Source organism: Dipodomys ordii, unplaced genomic scaffold (genome assembly GCF_000151885.1).
Source record: "Dipodomys ordii isolate 6190 unplaced genomic scaffold, Dord_2.0 Scaffold60, whole genome shotgun sequence".
NCBI classification, from domain to species: Eukaryota; Metazoa; Chordata; class Mammalia; order Rodentia; family Heteromyidae; genus Dipodomys; species Dipodomys ordii.
Window position 1 is genome coordinate 3,947,500 of NW_012267276.1, and position 12,321 is coordinate 3,959,820.

Here is a 12,321-nt window from a genome sequence, read left to right on the forward strand (position 1 = left end):
AGAAGAAGAAGAAGAAGAAGAAGCACTTAAAGTGAGTCTGACTTTTTTTCAGCCTTTCTTTTTTCAACCAGTCTGACTTTTAGCTCAGTGTGGTGGTACAAACCTGTGGTCCCCGCACCTACAGAGTCATAGGCAGGAGTCCAAGACCAGACTGAGCAACATAGAAAGACCTTGTTTCAACAAAATAGTGATGAAAAAGTAAGCCTGATATTTGAATAAGAGTCATAATTTTTCAACCAAAAAAAATCACTAAAGAAAAAAAAAAATACCAGGAGCTGGGAATGTGGCTCAGTGGTAGAGTGCTTGCCTAGCACACATGAAGCCCTGGATTCAATTCTTCAGTACCACATACACAGAAAGGGCCAGAAGGGGTGCTGTGGCTCAAGTGATAGAGTACTAGCAAAAGAAGCTCAGGACAGTACCCAGATCCTGAGTTCAAGCCCCAGGACTGGCAAAAAAAAAAAAAAAACATATAAACTTTGACCTTCTTAACTGCTTTTTCGTTTTATTAATACATATATTTCTATGCAAAATACACCTGTGTTCCAGCTACCAGCAAATATATCATAAAAATAATTTATTACAAATAATAATTTTCAGGCTGGGAAGTTGGCTCAGTGGCAGAGCGCTTGCCTTGCATGCCTGAGGCCCTGGGTTCGATTCCTCAGCACCACATAAACAAAAAGAAAAAAGCTGGAAGTGGCACTGTGGCTCAAGTGGTGGAGTGCTAGCTTTGAGCTGAAGAGCTGAGGGACAGCGCTCAGGCCCAGAGTTCAGGCCCCATGACGGGACCCAAAAAATAATAATAATAATAATTTTCCATTTGTTATTATTATGGTAATAATAAATTGCAATGCACTGATCACTTTTTTGCCAGTCCTGGGGCTTGAACTCAGGACCTAGACACTGTCCCTGAGCTTTTTTACTCCAGACTAGCACTCTACCACTCAAGCCACAGCACCACTTCTGTCTGGCTTTTTCTGTGTATGTGGTACTGAGGAATCGAATCCAGGGCTTCATGCATGTTAGGCAAGCACTCTACCACTGAGCCACCTTCCCAGCCCATTCACTGATCACTTTAATTTTGTATACCTCATGTCCTTCCTCTTCTTCACAAACCTCAGGGTTCCATATCTTTAGGCCCATTTTGCACTGGAAGAGACTTACCGGCATAATAATCATTGTGAGTCACAACATACAAATCATGTCCCTCATTTCCTTCTTTAAGCACTTCTTCATGGGATTTGGGTGGGTTCACTACTTCTCTAGCAGAGAAATCTGAAGGAAGAATCAAAGAAATCAATTTTAGGATTTTCTTTCATCTACTTCTAATGTACTTAAATTGACTAGGACAAATGACACAGAAGGCATGCAGATTTCATTAACCTGCATGAATAAAGATTTATCAGAGTAGAAGGATTTAGCCAAGAAAAGGAACAGAGGGAAGAAAACTAATACCTAAATTCTAAGTAAGAAAAAGAGAAAAAATAATTAAAAAGGGAAAAGAGAAAAAATGTATATAAAATAAAAAAATTAGAACAATTGTACATATATGAAGTAATAATAGTAAAATTAAAAATACTAAGATTGTGCAGTAGAGAACTGGGTAATCAATTTATACTCTGAAATAAGTATATACACAGTTAAGGAGAAAGCCTAGTGATCACCATAGGCTGTGTATCCAGTTGTGAACAGAACAGCAATGAAGAAGAAAAAATCAATCAGGGTTGTAGAAAAAAGACAAAACAAGAAAACAAAAATAAAAACAAAAACACACAAAAAACTAACAGAAAAAAGGTAACAGAATAAAAATAGTTGCAAAAATAAAAAGGAAGAGAAAAAGGAGCCAAGGAGTTTTTTTAATTTAAAAATATAAAAATTATAATTGGAGGAAAAAGAAAAATGGAAAGGATCTTCTATTTATTTAAGGGGATCTTATGTCTCCCCTATGTCCACTTTCCAGTCCCCCCAAGGGGGAAAAAAGATTTATCAAGACAAAACATAGTCTAAGTGTTACTTTACTAGAAAGTTCTCCTTGACCTCACTCACTCCCAAAGTTTCTGAAGAAATTAGAACTCTGACCTGGCATCAGTGGCCCATGTCTGTAATCCTAGCTACTCAGCAGATGGAGATCTAAGGGTCATAGTTCAAAGCTAGCCTGGGCAGGAAAGTCTTACCTCCAATTATCTGTCAAGGACTGGGAATGTGTCTTAGTGGTAGGGTGCTTGCCTAGCATTGCCCTGGGTTCAATTTCTTAGTACCACATAAATAGAAAAAGCCAGAAGTAGCGCTGTGGCTCAAGTGGTAGAGTGCTATCCTTGAGCAAAAGAAGCACAGTGCCCTGAATTCAAGCCCAGGACTGGCAAAAACAAAACAAAAAATAAAAAACAAACAAACAAAAAAAGAAACAAAACAACCCCCAAAAAGCCTGAAGTGAGGATGTGACTGAAATGAAGCTAAGGGACTGTACACAGGCTTTGAATTCAAGCCCCAGGACGGCCACAAATAATAATAATAACAATAATAATAGAACTTTGTTAATAGTTAACCATTAAAGCTTCCCTGAGCCAAGTTCTAAGCCTAGTTAAATTGCCAGTACTAAGTCTTCCAGGCAATTTGGGTTATTCGTTTCCAACCTTTCAAGATGATCCAAGCAAATCTGAATTACAATTTAGAACCCTTGGTAGTCTATGAAGTATGCTATGTTATAATTTTACCAGCTGTAAAAATTATATATGAGCCTTCAAGCCCCACGACCAACAACAACAAAAAAAAAATTGCTGGGCACCATTGGCTCACGCCTGTAATCCTAGCTACTCAGGAGGCTGAGACCTGAGGATCGTGGTTCAAAGCCGGGCTGGGCAGAAAAGTCCATGAGACTCTAATCTACAATTAACTACTAGAAAACCAGAAGTGATGCTGTAGCTCAAGTTGTAGAGGTGCTGGCTTTGAGCTGAAGAGCTCAGGGACAGGGTCCAGGCCCAGACTTCAAGCCCCATGACCCCCCCAAAAAAAAATTTATGTGTGAGCCACATGCCTTGAGCTTGTTTTGATCTGAATCCATCCTCAAAATAGTCAGAAGTGGGGGCTGCGAAGGTGGCTCAGTGGTAGAGTGCTTGCCTTGCATGCCTGAGGCCCTGAGTTCGATTCCTCCACACCACATAAGCAAAAAGAAAAAAGCCAGAAGTGGCACTATGGCTCAAGTGGTAGAGCGCTAGCCTTGAGCTGAAGAGCTGAGGGACAGCGCCCAGGCCCAGAGTACAGGCCCAGGACTGGAACCAAAAAAAAAAAAAAATAGTCAGAAGAAAAAAACCCTAGAATCAGAATTCTTTCTGCTACTGGCTCCAAACCTAAATAAGATGCTTGTTGAACAGCTGCTTCCTCACTACTGGTGGTCCTCAGTTTTGTGTATAATGCATTATCTTGTTTTTATTGGTTTACCTAATTTGTTTTTTGTTGGCCCTGCAGCTTGAACTCAGGGCCTTAAGCTCTTGCTTGGCTTTTTTGCTCAAGCTTAGTGCTCTACCACTTGAGCCACACCTCCACTTCCAGCTTTTTTGCTGGTTAATTTGAGAAAAGACAAATCTCCATCCTCAGGTCTGTCTAGGAGATTACAGACATGAGCTACCAGTGTTCTACATTATGTACTATTTTTTAAACATAGCTTCCTTTACTGTTTCATTATCCTTTTTTTTTTGCCAGTCCTAGGACTTGAACTCAGGGCCTGGGCACTATTTTTGAGCTTCTTTTGCTCAAAGTTAGCACTCTACTACATGAGCCATAGCACCACTTCCAGTTTTTTTTCTCTTTATGTGGTACTGAGGAATCGAACCTAGGGCTTCATGCATGCTAGGCAAGCACTCTACCACTAAGCCATATTCTCAGCCCTTCATTATTCTTTTTCAACATAACAATATAGATCAAGATGTTCCCTTTCTTGTGGGTTAGTATGCAAGTATGCATCATGAATCTGAAGATTGATATGCAGCATTTACAAACTTGTTTGTCTCCTGACTCATAAAAAGATAAGAGTCATGAACACATCAGAGGCACTGAAGGAAACAAACACACCCATGACTATCCAGAAGGAAGACTGCAGATGTCACAACTGGCCCTAAGGCCAACTTTTCTGCCTCTTTCCTATTATTACATCATGTCTTCAACCCACACCTTCATTCTAAAACCTGGATTTCTACTGTCTTCATACCCATAACAGAAAGGATTTGGTTTCAGAAAGTAGCCTTTTCATTACAATTCCATTGTCCATTCTTGAATAATTATTTATTCCATCCCCAAATATATTCAATTTCCCATGAGGACTTCTTTACAACCCCTTCTCATTCCTTATTTATTTTACTACCTTTGATGACTGCTGTCCCAAATGTTGTATTGAGTATATCCAGTCCTTTAGGTAATCCTGGTGTTTGATCTTGAGATCTTCCTAATGGTGCTCGTTGCTTGCTAAGATACAGGGATTCTTTTTTATCTTTAATTAGCTGTTGAAATCTGCTGATGGGCTGTGGGTTTATCAATGTGCATGCCTAAAGAAATCACGAAAGGGGGACCAGGAAAGAGAGGTCAATTCAGGTTAATCTAAGTAAACTATAATATACACACATGTGAATTACCAAGTTGCACCTTTTGCATAATTAATATATACTGAAAAAATAATGAAGGACAATAAAGTGTGTGTGGAAGGGTACCAGCAAAAGGCAAGAGGGTTAACAGAGAAGTGGATTAATAGAGAAGCTAGCAAATACTTTGCATGAATATATGGAAAAAGAAGAACAAAAAACACTGGGAGCCTTTGGGTCACATCTGTAATTCAAGTTACGTGGAAGGCTGAGATCTGAGGATCCTGGTTGAAAGCCAGCCTACGCAGACAAATTCATGAGATTCATATCTCTAATTGTCCAGCAAAATATTAGAAGTGAAGATGTGGCTCAACTGGTACCCACTTTGTGCTGTACTAAACCTTGAGTGAAAAAAGCTAAAGCAAGATTATGAAGCCCCGAGTTCAACCGAGTTCAAGCACAATGCTGTTTTGTTGTTGTTGTTGTTGTTTTTGCCAGTCCTGTGGCTTGAATTGAGGGCCTAGGCGCTGTCCCTGAGCTTCTTTTGCTCAAGGCTAGCACTCTACCACTTAAGCCACAGCCCCACTTCCACCTTTTTCTGTTCATGTGGTACTGAGGAATTGAACCCAGGGCTTCATGCAGGCTAGGCAAGCACTCTACCACTAAGCCACATTCCCAGCTTTCTTCCTTTCTTTTTAAATTTTATTTTATTAAAAATATTGTGCTTGGCAGTTCAATTTTACTCATCCATTAGAATGATATTCTATCAATTGCAAAGAAAGGGAAGGAACTGGGGAAAAATCATGCTAAGTGAACTAAGAGAAGAAAGTCAAGCCCAGGAAGTTAGACATAATCTATAACGATACAACATACACACTTGGGTGGATTTCAAGTATACAATAGATATGGACTGAAATGTGGTTGATTTGGGGAGGAATTCAAATGATGTAATTCCTTAGAAAAGCTAACTCACATTCCAACAAAATAAACACAAGGAACCAGGTACTCAAAGGTAGGGCTGGGATCAAGATGGGGAGAAATAGATAAATGAAGCAATAAAGTGGGAGAAAATGCAGTTATATGACTTAAGCATATTCTACCAAATGAACAAACTTGAGGAAAAAGTGGGATTGAGAGGGTTGGGGAAATTATGAAAGAGATGACAATGATCAAAATCCATTGTACTCATGCACTACTGTATTGAATGTCAGCTCCTGTGTACAAGTTGAAATAAATGTAATTTTTTTAAAAAAATATTGTGCTTGGGGCTAGGAATGTGGCTTAGTGGCAGAGTGCTTGGCTAATAGGCATAAAGTCCTGGGTTCGATTCCTCAGTACCATAGGCACAGAAAATGCTAGAAGTGGGGCTGTGGCTCAAGTGGTAGAGTGCTAGCCTTCAGCACAGAGAGGCTCAGGGACAGTGCCCAGGTCCTGAGTTCAAGCCCCAAGATTGGGAAGAAGAAGAAGGAGGAGGAGGAGGAGGAGGAGGAGGAGGAAATGAAGGAAGAAGAAGAAGGAAGGAAGGAAAAAAGGAAGAAGGAAGGGGAAAAGGAAGAAAGAAAAAAGACTGGGAAGGAGAGAGAGGAAAGAAAGGAAGAAAACAAACATCTGTTGAAATTGTTTTAGGATCAGGGAATGAATGAGAGAGACAGAGGGGAAGTGAAATGGATCAGAGTACATTGTATGTATAATGGAAATGTCACAGTAAAAATTCCCCTTCCTACAACTAATATATGCTAATAAAATTTTTATAAAATGCCAGGCACCAGTGGCTCATAACTGTAATCCTAGCTGCTCAAAAGGCTGAGGTCTAAGGATTCAGGTTCAAAGGTAGCCCAGATAGGAAAGTGGTGCTGTAGCTCAAAGTGGTAAAGTGCTAGCCTTGAGCAAAAGAGCTCTGAGACAGTACCCAGGCCCTGAGTTCAAGCCCCACAATAGACAAAAATAATAAATAAATAAAGGATCAAAGGAAAAAAATTAAGTCATAGAGCTAGGTGCAAGTGACTCATACCTGTAGTCCTCATTACTCAGAAGGCTGAGATTTGAGGATCGCAGTTGGAAAACAGCCCAAGTAGGAAAGTCTAGGAGATTATCTCCAATTAACTACACACACAAGAAAAAAAAATAAAGCTGGAAATGGAACTGTAGCTCAAATGGTAGAGTGCTAGCCTTAAGTACAAAAGCTCAGGGATCCAGAATCCAAGCCCCAGAACTGGCGAAAAAAAAAAAAAAGAGCAGGTGCCAGTGGTTCATTTTCACTATTCAGGAAGCTGAGGTCTAATGATCGTGGTTCAAAGCCAGCTCCGGCAGGAAAGTCTATGAGGCTCTCATCTCCAATTAACCCCCAGAAAATCAGAAGTGGCACCGTGGCTCAAATGGAAGAGCATTCGCCTTAAGCTAAAGAGCTCAGGGACAGTACCCAGGCCCAGAGTTCAAGCCCCATGACCAAAAGAAAAAAAGAAAGAAAAGAAAAAGAAAAAAGAAAGTCACAAAGAGCACAGATGTATTAGACTAACAAACAAACAAAAATAGCATAAATCTGAAAACTAAAGCCCTAGGAAAACCTAGTAAAAGGAGCATGTATGATTACAGAAATATTTCACCGTCATTGGCTTAGCTCATCATCAAATGAACAATTGATACTACAAAGCATGTTTCAACAAGAACTTGCAAGGCAGTTACTAAATTTCCCTGGTACAAGCCCAGGGTCTGGTTGCTCACACCTGTAATCCTAACTACTAAGGAGGCTAAGATCTGGGAATCTCAATTTGAAGCCAGCCTAGGCAAAAAAGTCAGTGAGATTCTTATCTTTAATCAACCAGCAACAATGAGCATGAAGTAGAGGAGTCATTCATGAAGTGGAGCACCAGCCTTCATTGAGTGGAAAAAGACAAGCAAGAATGTGAAATACCGAATTCAATCCTCAGTACTTAAACAATGACAACAAAGCTTCAATAGAATTAAACAGCTTATAAAGACAGTTTCCAAGGTATGTGACCAAAATAGGTCACTAGACGTGGAAATGAAAAGTACAAGAACCAATTTCTACAAGTTCTCTTCAAAGTGGATAGACCAAATCTTCTGAATCTAAGACTATCCATTTAATCAACCAATGGTAACATTCTGACTCAGACTACACTTCACAGCACCTGTCAGAACCTCCAGAAGATAAGAAGTAGTTTTCAAGACTGTCTATTCTGCCGGGTGCCGATGGCTCACGTTTGTAATCCTAGCTACTCAGGAGGCTGAGATCTGAAGATCACGGTTCAGAGCCAGCCCGGGCAGGAAAGTCCGTGAGACTTTTATCTCCAATAAACCACTAGAAAACCAGAAGTGGTGCTGTGGCTCAAGTGGTAGAGCGCTCGCCTTGAGCTGAAGAGCGCAGGGATAGCGCCCAAGCCCAGAGTTCAAGCCCCACAACCGACAAAAGAAAAAAAAAAAGACTGTCTATTCCCTGCAAAGCCTGCCAGCCTTTCTATTTAACATTAATTAATAGAATGCAACTGGCCTTTCATCATGTAAAGGGACAATAGCTTGTGGTGTGACCATTTGTCCGCACTCTCTTGCCTGCTGCTTGGATTTTTTTTTCACTGTCTAACATTAGTGCTTTTAGAGTACAGGTTGAAGAAGGTAGAAAGGAGATTAGCATTGATAAATTTCATTGACTTTATTGGTACATTTTCACCATGGTCAATTACTAATGTAGAGGGTGAGGAATTACCGATATTGAACTTTTAGAACTTATCCCATGGGTCAAATATGGTGCAACTTGGGGATCATTTGCTCTGCCATAGAATATTCTTTTTTCTCCAGGAGGTGGATATCTGAAGTTGAAGTATTTTTTTGCCTCAGGTGGAGTAAGCAGCTACAAAGAAGCAGACAAGAAAATAAAACTAAGTACAAGTTTTAAAATGTTAGCCGCACTTTTCCAATCAATAACACCCTTCCTTTCATACATTCAGTAAGGGAATGAGGTACTAACAATAGCCTCAAATAATGTGTTTACTTATGGAAATAATATATATTGAAAAGCTATACTAAGGAAGTAGCTAGTAAGTACCCAAGTTAGAAATCATTACTAATAGCCAGGTACAGATGGAACATGCCTGTAATCCTTGCTGCTCAGGAGGCTGAGATCTGAGGATCAAAGTGCAAAACCAGCTGAAGTAGAAAAGTTGAGAAATTGTTATCTCTGGTTAACCCCAAAAAAGTTATAATTGGAGCAGTGGCTCAAGCGGAAGAGTGCCAACATTGAGTGGAAAAGGCTACGGGACAGGAGCGAGGGAGGGAAGGAGGGAGGGACGGAGGGAGGGAGGGAGGAGAGGGAAGAAAGGAACTATTACTAATAACAGTAATACATATTATGATCTTTACCAATATTAAATACCTAGAAGGTTTTGTAGCACTAAAATTGTAAACTGGGAATATTCACTTTGTTGGACAAAATTAATAGAAGACCTCATTGTACATTAAAATTATAAATCCACTCTCCTAAGAAACATAGAATTGTCTATCTCTTAATGTTCAAGATAAAAATAGAGTTCAAGATAAAAAATAATGTTCAAGATCGAAATAAAGCCAGGCTCCTGTGGCTCACACCTGTCTAATTCTGGCTACTCAGGAGGTTGAGATCTAAGGCTCATGGTTCAAAACCAGCCCAGGCAGGAAAGTCCATGAGACTTGTCTCCAATTAACCACATACAAAAATATATATATATACAGGGCTGGGAAGGTGGCTCAGTGGTAGAGCGCTTGCCTTGCATGCATGAGGCCCTGGGTTCAATTCCTCAGCACCACATAAGCAAAAAAGAAAAAAGCTGGAAGTGGCACTGTGAAAGAACACTACTCTTGAGCAAAAAAAAAAAAAAACTCAGGAACAGCATCCAGGCCCTGAATTCAAGCCCCAGAACTAACACACATATACACAAACACACACATACACCAACAACAACAACAACAACAACAACATATAAAGATATTGGAAGTGCTTACCCTAGGAAGTTTTTCAGTCAGACAAGTTGCAACTCTGTATCCAATTGGTTTAACTTTTCCTGCCTAAAGGGGAAAAAAAGTAACTTGATTACAGTCAGAATAAAAAACGAAAATTTGATCTATGCCTTTGATGCTACAAAGTTCCTTGACTGCTACTACTACTGCTGCTATTACTACTAATAATAATAAATGTTATGGGGCTGGGAATGTGGCTTATTGGTAGAGTGCTTGCCTTGCATGCATAAAGCCCTGGGTTCCATTCCTTAGTAGCACATAAGCAGAAAAAGCCAGAAGTGGCTTTGTGGCTGAAGTGGTAGTGCTATTCTTGATCAAGAAAGATGTTTAGGGACAGTGCCCAGGTCCTGTATTCAAGCCCCAGGACTGTAGGAAGGAAGGAAGGAAGGAAGGAAGGAAGGAAGGAAGGAAGGAAGGAAGGAAGGAAAAGAAAAGGAAGGAAGGAAGGAAGAAAGAAAGAAAGAAAGAAAGAAAGAAAGAAAGAAAGAAAGAGGGAATGGTTCAAATAGAAGAGTGCCTACCTAGCAAGCATGAAGCCTTGAGTTCAAACCCCAGTACCACAAATTAATCAGATGTCACATATATTCTAATATAATTGTAAATATACTTAATTATAGTCTAGCACTATCAGCGTTTCATTCAATTGCAGAACATCTGTAATTTTTGAAGTTTTAGCAAGGATTTATTTTAGTGTAACAGGAAAAATGTACAGAGAAAGAAAAAAAGCAAGAGAGAGGAACATTTCCTATTCCCCATGCAAGAAATCAGAGTTACAGACAAAATGGTGGACTGAAGTCATGGATCAAGTGGTAGAATGTAAGTCAAGATCAAAAAAGTAGAGTTAGTGTGAGGCCCTGAGTTCAAGTCCTAGTACTTGTGCATATGTGCACGAATACACACACACACACACACACACACACACACACACACACACACGAATAAAGACAAAATGGTAGTTCTCAAGAATAACCTTTGTACTTTCTCAGCTCTAAGAGTGCATCCTAATCCCTAGACAGTGATTTAGCATGGGCAAGCCCACCCAAAACATAGTATCAGTAGTGATTTTAGAATTTAACTTTGCCAGACAAGCCTTTTAATTCCTGTCATTTTACCCATTGTAAAGAGTTACTGCTGTGTTTAACTCCCATTTCCAGGGTGTGGAACAGAAAAATGTTTCTCTCTCTTCTCTATGTCTCCCTCCTTCAACCCTATTACACAAAAATAAATCCAAATTAAAATTTTTTAAATGCAAGGTGCCTATGTCTCATACCTGTAACCCTAGCATCTCAGAAGACTGACATATGAGGATTAAGATTCAAAGCCAGCCCAGGCAGGGAAGTTCTTGAGACTCTGCTCTCCCATTAACTAGCAAAAATGTCAAAAGTGGAGCTTTGGCTCAAGTGGTAGAGCCCTAACCTTGAGCAAAATGGCTCAAAGACTGGTTTTCCAGTTTTTGCTTCCTAGTTTTAATGTCTAAGCCTAGCCCTCTCAATATTTATTAATTTTAAATTCCCTGTCTCCTTATCTATTCTGCTCATTTCTTCTATGAACAGCTTTGATCTCTTTAGTCTTACTGGCTTTATCAAAGAAAAGTCATTTTCCTATCTTATTTAGAAGGTAAAAATTTAATTGGCAAGAAAATCAGTTGGCAGGTTGCCATAGTAAGGATGTGAAGACATGAAGATACTGTTTGGGACTCTTCCTTTAAGTTGAATTTTGTCTTTTCTGTAGACAATGTCCTGGCATCTTGAAAGAATGTTGTTTGAATGGAGCACCAGGGGCTTGGATCTGTAATTCTAACTACTCGAGATGCTGAGATCTGAAGATCCCAGATCAAAGCCAGCCCTGGCAGGAAAGTTGTGAGACTATTATCTCTAATTAATCACACAAAAAGCCAGAACTAGAACTTTGGTTCAGGTGGTAGAGTTCTAGTGTTGAGCAGCAAAGCTCAAGGACAGCATCCGGGCCCTGAGTTCAGGGCCAGTACTGGCATGTGTGCACACATGTATACATCCGTGCACATGTACACATATACACACAGATAGAACACTCTTGGGGTTATTAGAAGTTGGACTTTATACACTTTCCATGAGTTGGATTGTAAATTCCATCCAAACTTCTGAGAATCACTTTTTGGCTGGCTCGCCAATCTGTCACCAGCTAAGGGGGTGAGTGGGTTCCCTCATTTTAAAAATCACAGGTTTCCATTAAAAATCACAGGTCCTAATGGAATAGAATTGAAAACCCAGAAATGAACCTAAAGACCTATAGCCGTCTAATATTTGATAAGGGAGCTAAAAAAATAGAATGAAAGAAAGACAGTCTCTTCAGTAAATGGTGCTGGCAAAATTGGTTAACTACTTGTAGAAAACTAAAACTAGATCTTTATATATCACCCTGCACCAGAATCAACTCCAAATGGATCAAAGACATCGGAGTCAAAGCAGACACTCTGAAAACGTTACAGGATGGAATAGGAGAAACCCTAGGTCTCCTTGGCACAGGCCCAAATTTTCTTCATAGAGACCCAGAAACACAAAAGAAAAGTTGGACAAATAGGAATGCATGAAATTGCAGAGCTTCTTCTGGCAAAGAACATAGCTAGCAAGATCAATAGAAAGCCCACAGATTGGGAGAAGATCTTCATTAGCCATACAATGGACAAGGGTCTCATATCTAAAATATACCTGGAACTCAAAAAATTAAATCCCCCAACAATAATTTTCTTTTTTTAAAAAAT

The 12,321-nt window shown here is 39.7% G+C and overlaps 1 protein-coding gene across 1 annotated transcript in view; it reads right to left on the minus strand.

Annotated features, from left to right (window-relative positions):
• The window catches only part of Efhb (EF-hand domain family, member B), a 43,752-nt gene that overhangs the window by 26,146 nt on the left and 5,285 nt on the right, over positions 1-12,321 (minus strand). The window contains 4 exon segments of the mRNA XM_013022106.1: positions 1,168-1,278; positions 4,361-4,541; positions 8,296-8,439; positions 9,567-9,629. Coding sequence (XP_012877560.1) covers positions 1,168-1,278; positions 4,361-4,541; positions 8,296-8,439; positions 9,567-9,629 — 499 coding nt within the window.